At 32.6% G+C, this 16,669-nt stretch overlaps 1 protein-coding gene across 1 annotated transcript in view; it reads right to left on the minus strand.

The window, feature by feature from the left end:
• Positions 1–7,999: 7,999 nt before the first annotated feature.
• The window catches only part of RBM26 (RNA binding motif protein 26), a 99,877-nt gene continuing 91,207 nt past the window's right edge, over positions 8,000–16,669 (minus strand). Inside the window, 2 exon segments of the mRNA XM_043992277.1 lie at positions 8,000–12,068; positions 13,733–13,846. Coding sequence (XP_043848212.1) covers positions 11,979–12,068; positions 13,733–13,846 — 204 coding nt within the window. The 3' untranslated portion in view covers positions 8,000–11,978.

Here is a 16,669-nt window from a genome sequence, read left to right on the forward strand (position 1 = left end):
ATGCAAAGTGAGATGTATTATATACAAAGGAAAAGCTATATTGTAAGATGATCAGCAGTGAATGACTTAGCTATTCTCAGCAATGTAATGATCCAAGACAACTCTGAAGGACTTATGAAAAATGGGATCCATCTCGAGAAAGAATTGGTGGTGTCTGAATACAGATTGAAGCTTTTTTTGTTTCTTTTTCTTAAGGTTTTTTGTTGTGTTCTTTCACAAACTAATGTGGAAATATTTTGCATGACTCCACATGTATAACATATTGAATTGCTTGCATTCTTAAGGGTGGAGGAGGGAGGAAGAGAATTTGGAACACAAAGGTTTTTAAATGGGTGTTAAAAATGTTTTTACATGTAATTTGGGGAAAAATAAAACTCTAAATAAATTTTTTAAAAATTTCAAATAAATAAATGAGGTTGCAAGTGTTATGGCACATGTCTATAACCCCAGCTACTGGGGAAGAAAGGCTGGTGGATCTCTTGAGCTCTTAAGTTCTGAGCTGCAGGAAGGCTATTTAGACTGGGGGTCAGCATTAAATTCAGTATCAATATGGTAAGCCTCTGGGAGTCAACTGGCTACCTTGATGACGGAGGAAGGGACAAAATGACTAAGTCAGAAACAAAGTATAAGTGTGATGAAGGCTGTGGGTAGCCACTACACTTCTAATTTGAGAGATAGAGGGACAAAAAAAAATAACAAAAATAAGGGAGGCCTACTTCCAGCTACAGAATTATGACCCAAAATATAGCTAAAATACTAGGCCTCAGCAAAGGAAGGATAGAAAATTCTATTATGATCCTGGTAAGTTGAAAAGTTTTTACAAAAAAAAAAAAAAGTCATTTCTCAAGTTATATTTAGTAATAGTTAAGGGAAGTTTTACTCAAAAGAAAATGAATTGATAGAATCCTTTCATAACAATTATAAGTCTACCTTCAAAAGCTTTAGAAGTTTCTTTAGAAACAATGAACAGGAGTTCAGAGAAACCTGGAAGGACTTGCATGAACTGATGATGAGTGAGATGAGCAGAACCAGAATAACATTGTAAACAGTATCATCAACATTATGTGTTGATCAACTGTGATAGACTAGATTCTTCTCACCAATATAACGGTACAAAAAAGTTCTAAAGGACTCATGATGGAAAAGGCTCTCCAAATCCAGAAAAAAAAAAAAACAACTGTGGAATATGGATGTGAATTGAACCATACTATTTCTTTTGTTTTTGGTGCTGTTTTTCTTTTTTTGAGGTTTTTCCTTTTTGCTGATTCTTCTCTTAAAATGCAGAAATGTTTAATGCTATTGTAAATATATAACCTATATCAGATTACCTGCTGTCTTGGGAAGGGGAGTAGGAAGGAGAGGGAGAAAAATTTGAAATTAGCTATCTTATAAAAACAAATGTTGAAACCTATCTCTACATGTAACTGGAAAATAAAATACTTTTATAATTTAAAAAAAAAGTTGCTTTATAATTTCATTGTCATTTTTCCCCTTTCCCAAAACATGTATATGCTATCAACTTTAATCAGTTACCAGCCCTAAGCAGGGTTGGGGCTTTATTGGTTTGGTTGTTTAACAAAAGGAAAAAAAAAGTGAGGAAAGAGAATTTTCTGAGGGAGAGAAGTTGGAAAACAATTAAATGTCTATGTATATGTAGAAAATACTACTTAAGGAGCAATGACATGATTTGTAAGCAATTAAAAAGGAAAAGTAGGGAGTATGAATATGCATCATAGGAAAAGCAGAGAGGTCTGGAATAAATAAATATTGGTTCATTTCCCACACTGAAAGGGTGATATTACTCAAATAAGGGCAGAGAAAAACAATGTAGGAAGGTCCAAAGAGATGAAGAGTATCTGTATCTCATTAGGACCTAACTTTTTTTTTCATCTTTCTTTTCCTAGTCATTTAGTGTTGCTAAAAAATAGTCACCATGTGGCAGCAGTGGGGAAGGGGAAAAACTTCACTAAAGAATTGTTTTCAGGAAAATTTTATTTCAAAAGTTCTCAAAATATAAAAATAACGAACATGAATATTTAACAAGCAAAACAAATTCAGCTATAAATAACAAAAACACTGACATAACCAAACATGTAATACTGTACTTTAAGCAAATAAGATTAGTATTCTAGTTCAAGTTTTTATCATCACTTTTTATTACAACCCGTTCCTCCCCCTTCCCCTACCATCCCCCCCAGACCCCCCAAAAAAGCTGGTACAGCTTAACCAATTACTTTTGCTCTGCTCAAAGAGCAGGGAATATTTTCCCATGTCAGGGGACTTTCTTGAAATGGGACATTCATGAATGCAGAATTCATCAATCCACAGAAACTAAGTTGGGACTTTTAATTAAACAAAAAGCAGGAAAAATTGTGTCAAATATTCTAACATACTACAGTTTAGGATTATGAACACCATTAAGTTTAACATCATGTTCTACTGATCCCTAAAAATGATTTATGAAAGCATTCTTTGCAAGGTTTTGAGTTGAGAATTCTTTTAAAAAAAAATTGATGAATTTCTTATACCCCTCTGGTTCATTAGTTTTTAAAAATATGTACTGAAGAACTACTACTGCATGAACTGCATAGAATGTTATGTTACATAATAGTTTAGGGGGAAATAAACATTATTACTAATTTACTGTAAGGAGGTTCAGGCATGGAACTATTACTCTATCTGGAATAAGACCAGAATTAACACCTCTTACACCTCTTGGAAAATTTAACACAGGATCTAATGACAAACTAAAGTCTTTTTTGAGAAGGCAGGAATACAATCAAAAAGAAGAAATCTCCTGTCATTTTTGCATTATTATTATTACAATTGTACCTTTATTGGGTTTCAGAAGGCTGAACACTTTACCCAATTAAGAAACTGAATAGTCATATAAAATATTATTTTAGTGGGATATTTGTTCAAAGAGCATGCTGAAGCAAATGAGTGATGGAATCTGAGTCAAAAGCAAATGTTGGAGGGTTGTATATGTAGCACCAACAAAATTTTTCTGACATTGTGTGGAAGCCTCACTTATGGACTAATAATTATCTTGCAAGCAAGACAGAAGTTTTTCAAGTCTACATATTTGTATTTTGTGAGCATAAATATTTTGAAACTCACTATGTAAAAATGTAAACAGAAATGTATAGCATAGCTATATATATATATATATATATATATATATATATATATATATATATATACCACACATATGTATATAGCTACAAGTGTAAATTTAAGCACATTAAAATTTTTTAAGATTAAAAAAAAAAGACTTCTATGACTCAGTCATGTGGAGAAAGTGATTCTGTGTAGTATGTACACAGTTTTATGAGAATCCTGTTGAACTATATTGATAAAAGCAAACCCTCAGCTTTTAGTAATAGTTACTTTTCAATAATTAGATAAGAGCTAAAACTAGTGACCTTTTAGTAACAAAAAACACTGATCATACTGAAAATTCCCAGATCAAAAGTCCAAAATGGAATGGCAAGCAAACAATCAGAAATATCTACTTCTTGGTTGTGTCCAAATTTTTATTTAGAATAAAACCCCTAAAGCACCAGCTATCTTGCCTAAAACTGCATAAGTACTCTATGAGTAACGGACTATCTGCTGATTTACAAATGTAGGCTAAGTCAATGGCTATAATTAAAATTCACTTGATGGCCATCTAAAATAGGCACTTTATTTAGTCTCTTAACCTAAGTATATCACATTTTCCACTACTGCAAATCAGTATTAAGAATTTGCCCATATTATGACAAATGTTTTTAAAATTTTTATTTTCTATATTTATGCATTTTTTGTTAGGCAATAAGACAAAAAAACCTGAGTGTTTTCCTAAGCAGTCTTTATGTAGCAAGTGAATTAGGAAATAGCATGGTAAAAGGAATTGGAAAATCATTTAGTTTTTCTTTCCCTGACATCCTGATATGTGCAGCTTCATCCTTTAACATATTTATAGAAGTATTTACCCAGGATCACTATTCAAAAGTTATACTTTGAAAATATTCTGGGGTTGAGACTTTTAAATGAGATTTTATGCAAGTATACTATATTACTTTAATGTAACAAACCCCCAAAATATTAAAACCATATTCCTTCTAAAAACAAAGCAAAACACTTAGAAACAGAAGAGCCATATAATCTTTAAAAACAAAGTATCACTTCACTTAGTGTCTACTGGGATTCAGTCTTTAATGAAAACCCCTCAAATGCATAGACGCTAATCTGACATTTCAAAATATTTATGATTCTCTAGGTTAAAACATGTTCTTTGAAATGACAGTGAAGTTATTCTCTGTTCTGAAGGATTAATGACTCAGAAACAATTGTCCAGTTAAACCATTTTGGCATATTTAGAAGAATTTGTCAAGTTATTAAACAACATCTTGATATCCTATAGTCACTACCCTATTTCCAAAAACAAATCCCATTAAGCAGAGAAAATTTAAAATCCAAACCAACTCCATACCAATTGCCATTTTAACCCTTTTTTGATTTTCATAATTCCCAATTGCTCAGAAAAAAAAGGCTTTGCAGACACTTTATATACAAAGCTCTTTCCAACTTGACTGATGTTTTAACATATTTGAAGTTAAGAAACTTAAAGTTAATAGTTTTCCCTTATGTGTTTGCAACAATAGCAACCTGATTATAAAAGGAAGAACATAAATACCCAAACTAAGACTGTTATTCAAAAATGTTAACCAATGACAAAACTCATTCAGACACAAATTTAGGGGATAAATAGTGGTTGCCTTTCATACTACCAAGGAACTAAAGCTAATATGTATCAAAACCAAACATTAATTCAAGTTAACAGGAGACAAGAATACAATGGTATCACATCATATTATAATGGTCTTCTTCCATACAGGAACAAGTCTTGCCAATGTAGACTCTAAGCTAAAGTTCGGCCAATGTTGATAGAACTCTGCTGGAGAAAGAGAAAACAATTAATCAATCCAGAAACAGAGAATACTTTAAAACTGCTTATATGTGAGTTTATATAAAAAAATTATAAAAGCCCAATCAAAACTGTAATGCAAACTAAACAAAGGTTAGGATAAAGAGAACTACTTGGGGCAAAGGTGGTTTTAACAACAACACTCTCATTGCATCATACTGCAAAAGACATAAGCTTCAAAGACAAAAGACTAAAATGTTATATTCAAATTTTTAAAAATCTAGCCAATGTTATCTAGAATAGGTAAGAAATATGGAAGAGTGAGATCTAAGTTTTTAAAAATGTAACAAAAATTCTAACCAAAAAACTCTTAGCAAGCCAAGCAAAATGCAAAAACTCATATTGTATCTTTTAAGTAAAGATTACCTTAGAAATACATTTAATGTAATTTCCTACATATTACATTAATGAATTACTTCTACATCCTTGACAAATAACCATTCAAGCTATACTTGAGCAGCATTACAAGACAGCTCATCCCATTTTTAGAAAGCTCTAATTCATAGAACGTCATTCATATAAACCACAATCTGCTCTCCTAACTTCTACCAATTGGTCTAGGTTTTCTATTGGAAAAACCCATTAAATCCTATACTACATTAATTCTTCAAATATTTGATGACTATATGCTAAATACCTAATTTCTCTTTTCCCAGGTATACAATATACCCAGCTCCATGAAGTAAACCCCTTGATAATAGTATTAATAACTCACATTTATTTAGCACTTTAAGGTTTACAAAGCCCTGATATGGGTTGGAATTTCCTCTTGATTTTTTTTTGGGTCACCCTCCTCTAGAAACACTCCAGTTTGTCAAAGACCCTCTTTAAAATGAAGTGGCCAGAACTATACATACTCTAAATATGGGATCATTAGTGCTAAGTACAGCATGACTGTTAACCCCACTGATTCCAGACCCTACTTCTAATAAAGCCTAAGAATAGTTACATTAAACCCATACATAATACACATGCAGACAACTAAAATCCCAAGCTTCTTTCACATGGTTTACTTTCTTTTCCCATTCTGTGCATTTTTTAAAAGCCTAAGTGTAAGACTTTACATTAATCTCTATTTGATTTGAAAATTAAATTCAGCCCATCATTCTAGCCTGAATTCTTTTTAGAGACCGATTATGTCACGCAACAAATTACTTCATTCTCTAAGTTTTGATAAGTTATCTCATCTCCATTCAAATTAGGAGGAAATCAAAGATTCTCAAAGTAGATTTCAAAATCTATGTATGCATGACGATTAATAATAAAACTGAAGATTGTTTTCATGATAAGCTGCTCAATAAAATCACTCTAATTAGAAACATATTTTATAAAATAAAACCCTGTCCAGGAAAGGTGAAGTTGAAGACTTGTCAAAAAACAAAAAACAAAAAGAAATATAATTAGTGAGACTTAGGAAAAATAGTATAAATGCAGTGAGAAAGAACAATTAATTAGAATGGGAAGCATAAATTGTCTAAAGGGGAAAAGATACAATAGACTTTGAGGACAAATCAAAGTATGGATAAAAAAAATGAACTGCAGGAAAGTTATCAAAATAGTAACTAAAACTGCTATTTGTTTATAAGAATTTTTTTTTAATTGGGGCACTTGGTTATATTGAGGTCATATTCATTTATATCATGTTACTTTCAAGCAGCTGCTTTTATCAGTATTCTGAATACTCTGTTCATACTCCCATTCTAATCTATACAAACAATTCATGATTTATGGGGTACCTGTTGATACAATATGCTTCTGTAACATTATAGGGGGTGAGACAGAGAGAAAGGGTAGGAGCTGAGGGAGGGTGGGTGGTTTCATGTAAATCAAGTTGCAAACAAGTGTTTTATTGTCAACATAAGACTGTTATGTCTTAGGAATGGGAAGAAGGAACCATAAATTAATTGGTAGTTAGATAGAATTTAATATTTAAAAGAAATCAACTCTTTCTTGTATTCAGCATCTCAGATAAGCTTTTGGCAATAAGGGGATGAATAAGGCTTCTGTAATATGCTGGGAAGTCATAACATTATGGCAAACAATATCTAAGTCACTACTACTATTCAGAATAAAACAGAAAAGAATATTTTATCTGAATTTCTAATAGAAAGTTTCATTTTAACAAGATCCAATACAACTCTTAATATGATGAATCATCACCTAGAAATTGGAAAGGTTTTCTTTTCTATATTAAGAGCAATCTCCCACTCTCAGATAATGTTATTGGACATATAATTATTAAATTATTTTCTTGATGTGGAAGGCAACATTTAAAGAAGAGGTAACAACATGGTAATGTAGGGAAAAAAGCAAAGGACTTGAAATCAAGAAACCTAAGGTTCAAGCACCAGCTTCCAGGCTAACTCTGACTGTGTTTAAGTCATTTAAACTGAATGCCTGTTTGCTTATCTGTAAAAGGAAAAATACTATGAGGGCTATATACCTCAAAGCTGCTGTGAAAGAAGCAATTTGTAAACTGTAAATCACTATAAATGAGCTATTATTATTATTATTATTGCAACTGCTTTTAAAAATGGAAATGTTGCTATGATTGTTTTAAGGAAACTAAAAAAGAAGACATAAAATAAAAACATTTAAAATGTTATAACCAATCATCATAAGGTAATTCCAATTAATCCTTCAAATGTACTTGACAGTAAAGAACAGTTTTAAATCCTTTGCAATGACCTCAAATTATAACTTCTAACTTCTTCCCTCATCTCTAATATCCACAAACTCACAGAACAAAGCCTCCTGTTACAATAGAAAACATCCTCTTTTGAGCCAGGAGTCAAAAGTCCTAGGAATAAAGGCTTGTTCCATCCCTTTAAGCCATGTGATCTTAGGCAAATTAATCTATCACTTTTATTTTCATCAACTTTAAAATGGCCATAATAAACTACCTACCCTCACAGGGGTTAGGGTATAAGGGGGAAAATATAGAGATATTATAATCTATATAGAATATGTATATGTATATATATATATATATATATATATATATATATATATATCACACACTAAAACTATAATGTACTATACAGTAGTGGTGGCTATAATCACGCAAAGGGCAATAAAGAGGTATGTGGTAAGCATATGCATGCTGCTATGCTACAGGGAATAAAAACCTTCGAAGAACTTGAATAAAGGATGTCATTAGGGGAACATAAAAGTAAAAGAGATGGTCATATACTCATGTGGGTTAAGGAATCACTCATAAGTGCTCTACAGATTACCTGACTTTGTCAGGGAAAAGCACACAAAAGCTTCCAGCACATTACTTTATGTGTGAAATACTCATGAAAGAACATAAACAAGAGTTTCAAAGGATGGCTGGCCTTGGATGATCTGCCATCTTTATCTGTGAAGGGTACATCCACATCAGATAGAAGGCTACAATACTAGAGCATAATACAAAGAATTTTGCAAACACTGTAGGGTTACAAACACAATTATAGTTTTGGGTGGTATATGATACAGGGAAAGATTAAGGTAACTGGTTCTATACAGCCTAAAGAACTGAATGCTCTTTGTATTTGTAAAACAATATTGATAATACCACATGTCTATGTTGTAGTAAAGGCTTGCAGTATTTTACTTAATTTGGGGAGTAACAATGCGCATAGTCAGCACTAACCTAGATTCTATAGGTATACTGCAGACAGTTCTCAAATCACAATACTTTTACTACCTACATTATAGTCATGAAGAAAGTATAGGGCAGCTAGGTGGTGCAGTGAATAGAGCACTGGCCCTGGATTCAGGAGGACCTGAGTTCAAATCCGGCCTCAGACACTTAACAATTACTAGCTGTGTGACCCTAGGCAAGTCACTTAACCCCAATTGCCCCCCCCCAAAGAGAAAGTGTAAACTTTAAATCAATATAAAAATGCGGATTATTTTAGAAAGTTCTTTACAAGATATCAAGAGATATTATGTAAGTTTCGTGACCAAATATAAGTTATTTTTTTCTGAAGATAAGCCAACATGGACCCCCTCAACAACAACAAAAAAAAAGACTTCAGAAGACTTCATTTCAAGAACTTTTTGATTAATGGTCATAAAAAACATAATGGTATAAATGGTGATTATCTAGTCACCTCATGACAATTTTTAAAACTGTTTTAATATACTTCTCACCAAAGTTAGGGAGAAACACTAGATAACCACTTTTTCATCACTATTTCTATAAATGTAAAAAAATCTTCACAACAGAAATACAATACTGGTATGATTTAAAAGAAAGATTTACAAGTATCTAATAAATTTCCTAACACATAAACACTACTTTAAAGGAAAATCCAGAACTCTCATGCACTGAAAGTAGGGGTATAGATATGAAACTGTAGAATATAATTTTAGAGGGCAAGAATTAACATGCTCATGCACTCTCTCTCTCCACCTATCTATCTATCTAACTATATACATACATACATCCAAATAAAAACCCTCCTAGCAGGTCTCATTTAAATTGCTATTTACAATTAAAAACACATTTATACACATCTCATATGATCCTGGCCAATAAACCTATGAGCTCTAAGTTATTATGCCCATGGGAGAGTCAAGAAAACTGAAGCTCAAATAAGTTAAATAACTTAAGCAAATCTTTTGATTTCTAATACAACAACCTTCAAACCTCACTGGCCACTGAGCTCAAAGCAAGAGGATACACAAAACTTAAAAACTAAGTTATTACATGTTTTTAGACTGGAAAAACTAGCATTTTCTCAGTAGTTTATATAAATAAATACAAAACCCACTAGCCAAAAATTATTTAAATTAACAAAGCCAAAATCACAAAGGATAATTAACTGGCTTTTAAAGCTAAGAAATTTATTTTTGCTGTAGTACCTGTTTGGTGCAAAGAGAAGGAACTTGTGCCTCTGTCAATTTGGCATCTTTCATGACTACTAAAATTAAAAAAAAAAAAAAGAAAAAAAAAAAGAAAGAAAAAGAAAAAAAGAACACACTTACCTAATGAACCAGAATAGCACAAGCATAGACTAGATAACAATGTTACGCATAACTATACCACAGATCTAAATATAATAAATATATATGAAAATTTGGGAAGAAATATTAAACTAATTTGAAATCTAAAGTTAACATCTTAAATTTGATGTAAAAAATGTTCAGCTAGATAGTACCATTAACCAAATAACATATATAGACCTCTATTGTACTGTATAAATGGAATGGGTGGTAGGAAAAGAGAAGTCAGGGTGAGTCAGAAAAAGGTGGAAGAGAAGAAAAGATAGGAACTGGCACATAATTCTAAAACTATTAAGTACCCTACATAAAATATACTTTGAAGAAATTTTCAATGGTGTGGGTATCACTTCCATTAATGTCAATCACAACTGCCCTATGACTTATTAATAAACTGTTAATGAATTGGCTGCAGCTGAAAAAATGTATTACTTGGCAACCAAATTTCTGGGATGCACTTCTCTCATTTCAGCTTTGCTGGTCATCAAACAGAAGACAGGCTTTGAGAACCTAGGGTAACTTCCTCAGTATAACAGTAAGGAGGAAGTGAAATATATAGAATGACAATCATGGTAGCCATCAAAGGATTTCAGGACACCTGGTATGGCATCTCTTCCATTTTTTTATAGTAGTCTTTTTTAATGAATTAAGTTTCTTGAGAACCTCCTCAAATGGCAAGAGCCAAAAAAATTCTGAAGATGAAAGAATCTCAGTTTAGGAGGAAAAGGGAATACTTATATCACTAAAAGGAAATAAATGTAGTAAGATTTTCTTCTTTCAGTTCCTATTATATAAATTTTGATAATTGGATCATTATGTCTCCACAAAGAATGTTCTGAAGTAAAGAATTTGGAAAAGTCAAGGATCTTTATAAAGGTACAGCAAATGTACACTATAAAAATTTGAGGTTGGTGTACTTACCAAACAATGTTTTCCTAAGTACTAATTTATAGTACATTTCTTTATTCATATATCTTCCCATGGTCAAGTTTTCTTTCATAAATCCAAAAAGTAATCTGATGGTTTTCTTATTCATCAAATTAGGTCTACTTGAAGTGTGGTTCCAAACTAATCAGCCTGTTTTTAAAGTTTTTAAATTTTAAGACATCTGTTGAAAATTTAAAGGATCAAACCAAACTGAAGTGGTATATATTTTAGGCATCAGATTGTACATTATTGTAAAGATACCATTAAACTACTGTTAAAAAATAAATTAGTGATTATAGCTCCTTTTGTGAGTACTGGGGGAAAGGGGTCACCATTTGGAATGGTCTTTTTTATTTTAGTTTTTTTTTTTCTTTTCTTTCTTTCTTTTTTTTTTTTTAAATTAGGGAACATTGCCTTAGCTTTTTTTTTTTTTTTTGGGTTATTGCTTTTTTCTTTTTCTTTTTTTTTTAAAGAGACCATTCCACTTTATTTTTTTCAAACATCTTAAAGTCATAAGGATTTATATGCAAAGCAGTCATACACCGTTATCATTAAAACCCATTTGTAAAATACATACACAAGTTAAACAAAAGGCTAGTACATAGTAAAGCCTAAGCATACTACTATGCAATATTATGAATACATAACTTGGAGACTTTAGTACTATGTTATCTATTCATTTTTGGAAACATTCATTTAAGATTTTTTAATGCAAATCCATTTGATACTTTGGAATAAAACAAAAATCCTCTAAGTTATAACAAGTATTGGTCATATATTTTTCAGACCTATTCATTAAATTACAAAGAACCCAAAGAATTCTGTAACGCTCAGTAGAAGTATGTAATAAAAACATTGCATATGTTTCTAGTGTGATGTCTTAGCAATTGTTTACTGAAATAAAACTCAAACAGCAATCTTTCAAAATACAGGATCAGAAGGTAGTTTCTTCTCTTTAGTCTATTTTTGAAATCCATCTTCATCACATTTTACCAAAAAATTTTTTACAAATATGTAAAAGTACATTAGGTAACACTAATGAAACACAGGTAGAGTCCTAGCATTTGCAGATGAATGATGAGTCAAATCATCTTCTCCAAGAACGAGATTCATTGTCCTCTTCCTCTTCATCATCATCTTGAAGCAATGAGTCATCCACCAAAGACTCTTCCTGAAACTTTAGGTTAAAATGTATTTAGGAACTTACCAAAACAAAGAGTGGGAAACTTTTATATATAGATATTTCTCAAAGAGTTGAATACAAAATGTATCTCATCTGATAGAAATTTCAAGCAACAACTGAGGGGAAAGCAACAACCTCAGCCCATCAAACTAAAAACAATGGACATATGAGATCCTATAGCCTAGTATATTGGTATGCATATAACGAGCAATAAACATAAAATCAGGTCTGTACATGCCATTACCATGCCTTTAATACCCTCCCCTCTCCTATCTAACCAAATGCTCCTAACATCTTAAAAGCTTGCCCATCATGCTCTAGTTTCTAATCATACCAGTAACCACCTCTAGCACTTGTGCACAACAGCTATTAATGCATTTACATCCACTGCATGTACTTCTTGTGACTCATTCCTCCATTAGTGGACAGAAGTTTCTCAGACAGTGTCTTTTTGTATTAATCCCTCTACTATTCACAACCCCAAAAAGCAATTAATATTGTAAGCTATTCTATAACTATGCAATATTCAATTCTTATGGCGGGAAAGAGGTATAGATCCTTTAGTATTATGGGAAGTGCACTGGGCATGAATCCTAACCCAGGCTCTTACTTACTAAACCTGAAACATTAGGCAAATTACTGACCATCCAACACTTTGTTCTCTCATAGGTAAAATGGGAATAATCATTCTTGCCTCCTCACCTCACACAAGTGTTATGAAGGAAGTACTTTGTAAACCTTAAAGTGCTATATAAATTATATGTTATTATTGATACTATTATCAAATAATGCCAAATTATATATTTATATATATATATATATATTTGGTTTCAAAAAGCATTTCTGTAGTTTGATTTTAGTAAGGACCTATCTGATCATCTGGGAATTCACATGACAAAAAAAAAAAAAAAAAAGATGTCAAAGCTACACTACACAAAGATCTGAGTTGGATAAAAATGAGAAACTGTTAAGTTTCCCCAACAGGCTTCCCTTCCCATGCTTAACTTTTTCTCACAGAACAACTACATGCTGAAAAAGAGAATCATCTTAGACTGATATAAAGCAGCAAACTAAGCAGAACTGTCCTACCTTGGGTTTTTTGGCTTCAAAACAAGGATGTAGACTTTATGAAAGGCAAAGACAAATAAAGGGAAAGCTGGGATGTCACAGGAGCTAAATATAGAGTTACTCTAAAACTACATAGATTGTAAGATTTTTTATTAACCAACCAGGAACATCATGGGGAAATGAAAAGAACTTTGATCTTCCTATCAGGAGGCAAAGATTTGAATTCTACCTCTGGCACTTGCTAGCTATGTTTGCCTGAGCAAGTAATGTCACCTCTTTGGGCCTTAGTTTACTCATCTTCTAAATGGGCATAATAGTATTCATTCTCTCTAATCACAGGGTGATGGTCAGGAAGCACTGTGTAAACCATCAAGCATTTACCACCACAAGCATTGAGTTATGAACATTCTCATATAATGGTAAATTGCCCCTGGAGTACATACTATACACATGACTTTTGGCTGGTTATTTTCAAGTATCATCACTATTACTGCTTAAGTCCATCACAGGGCAAAGGATTAAGTTCTGAAGCTGACAGTCTACAAACCCCCTAGACCCCTCCCACCCACACAATGACAAAAATGACCTACTTCCTCCTCATCAGGCTCAACTTCTTCTGCTTCAACAGCTGATATGTTAATTACAGGCTTATTCCAGGCCAGTTTAAGATCTTGCCCTTTGAAACGAGATCCACGAATTGCAGCCTAAAAAGAGTAAAAATGTTAGTTTAATACCTCTAAAGAGTTTAATTCTTCTGAGAATTACAACACTTAGAGTAAATGTTACTAAATTACAGCATTAGTGTTTGGTTCAGTTTTTCTGAATTTTTCAGGCAGCCTCACCTCCTTGGGCCTAGGGGTTAGGCTATAAAACTATAAAACTTCTATGATCCCTTCTGATGCTGTTCCTTTTTAAAAATATTCACTCAATCAACAAGCACAAGTACCTACTATGTAGCAGGCATGAAGAGAAAAATGAAGCTGTTTCTACACTCAAGGAGTTTAAATTCTCTCAGGGGAGAAAATATGTAATTATGTAAAAATCTATATATGGTCATTTGGGGAGCTAGTAAAGGTCTCAAGTGGGAGGTGACGCTTGAGATGGGCTCAAAGAAAATGGGAATCTAAAATGCAAAGATGAGGAAGGAGTATCCTCAGAGCACAGGGGAATAAATCAAGTAAAGGCAGAGATAAGGAATAGAATATCTCGTAGGAGGGACACCATCATGTCCAAGGTGAGTACAGCTGAACCAGAGCTCTGTGTGTATACATACACACACACATATATTACATGCCCTCACCCCCACCCCATATACATGTATATATGGTCTCATAGCTTAGGGAGGAGCCAGGCTGTAAAGAGCTTTAAATGTAAAACAGAAGAGTTCATATTTGATCCTGTATGTACCTGAGAGTCTAGTCTCTGGGAGTTCTGGGAGTTTACTAAAGCAGGGGAATATCATGGTCAGATTTGAACTTTAGTAATATAAAAGCAGATTGTTTCAACATATAACTAAGAAGTAATGAAAGCCTGAATTACAGTAGAGGCTGTGTGGGTGGAGAGAAAGAGACAGATACTAAGAGATAGGTTACAAGAAACCTTAGAGATAAGAGTGTAGACAAAAGACTTGACAAGTGATTGGACATGTAAGATGAGGGAGAGTAAAAGTCAAGGGTGACTGAGGTGTGAACCTTAGTGAGTGGACAGAGATGGTACTGCTACTAGAGGGAAGTCTGTAAGAGAAATGGATTTTGGGAAAACGATGAATTCTGTTTTAGACACATAGAGTTTGAAATTTTTATAGGATACTACAATCAAAATGTCCAACAGGCAGCTGCTGATGTTAGACTGAAACTTAGGAGAAGTTAGGTAAGTAGATAGAAGATAAATAGATAATAATAATTTATGCATGATACAAATGTAAACTTAATATTCATAATCATAACATGTGAAGTAGAGTGACCTTACTTTTTAGAGTATTGATTAATATAACAAAAGGCCACATCTGACATCAAACATTAAACTGACCTTACTTTTTAGAGTATTGATTAATATAACAAAAGGCCACATCTGACATCAAACATTAAACTGGACCTGGTACTACAGTATTCTTAACATAATACTGTTCCTTTAAAAAAGAATCCTCAAATTCCACAAATATAAAATGCTTCAATGTTGAAAAAAATGTTTAATTTGCTGTTATGACCTATTGTGGAAAATGTTCCATTTTTGGTAAAGGTTTTGTAACTGAAAATGTTAAAATTTGAACTTGTGGGATATTCATGCCTAAGTACCAGCTGCATTAAGTGGGTGCTTTGGAAATAGTATGTTCAAATTAAAGTAACATGAACTAGCATAAATCAGTGTTAGCAACATACCGAAATAACTGTCACAGTCACAAAAGATTTATGGTACAATCTCAAACTACAGCATAATGTGAAATGTAGAAACAATTACATGTTCAATGACATCTGCACATGAGTTGTGTGATATTAAAGTCCCCAGGTATAAATTTTAAATCTGTACATATAAATTTATGATAAATGTAAAAGATTCCATGCCTATTAAAATGAAGCTCTGGAGTTTTTAGTCCAGGGTCTCATCACAATGTCACACAACTGGAACTTTTAAGATGTACTTATATATGACATTTAGGTTCAAAACCAACTTGTAATCTTTTGAAGAAAGGACTACTACACGAAAATGCAACATTTTATATTAAAAGAGCTTACCTTATTTTCAGGCTAAAACATAAACTCTCATAAAACAAGCCTTTTTCCCCCACTGGAAAAGCTAAAAGTTACTGAAATTTTTTCTACAAAATAAACTCTCATAAAAATTCTTACTATACTTGTTTATATTTTCCCACTTACATTTACTAAGTCACATTTATGTAAACTTAAAATAAAGTTTGCCAAGTTCTTTCCTCACAATTATCTCTGTAAGGCAAGTATCACTATGCTCGTTTTATGAATTAAGAAATTGAGGCTCAAAATTTGTTTGATTTGCTCTTAGTTACACAGAAAGCCAGTGTTCTAAGTGGGATTCAGCTATCATCCCGACTCCAAATCCAGTTGTCATTCCAACAAACCACATTGCTTCTCAGTTATAAAAGTATAGCCAAAAATCTTTTTAAATTCCACATTTTGTTACACTGACTTTGCTATCGTTGTCATGATTTGAGTTTCAAGGCATAAAGATATCTAAAATTTATGAAATAATCTTCTAAATAATCTAATAAACTTCTTCATTAAGCATAAATTTGATCCAAAATTTAATATGGTAAATACTATATTCACTTTAAAGCAGTATCATGTGGGCAGCTAGGTGGCGCAGTGGATAGAGCACCGACGCTGGATTCAGGAGGACCTGAGTTCAAATCCGACCTCAGACACTTACTAGCTATGTGACCCTGGGCAAGTCACTTAACCCTCACTGCCCCACCCCCACACCCAAAAAAAGTATCATGCAAGTTTTGTTATCCAACATTGTATCTGTTAGAAAGTGCTAAAAACCAGCGTTTCTCA

The sequence above is a fragment of the Dromiciops gliroides genome, chromosome 3, assembly GCF_019393635.1.
Source record: "Dromiciops gliroides isolate mDroGli1 chromosome 3, mDroGli1.pri, whole genome shotgun sequence".
Taxonomy (NCBI): Eukaryota; Metazoa; Chordata; class Mammalia; order Microbiotheria; family Microbiotheriidae; genus Dromiciops; species Dromiciops gliroides.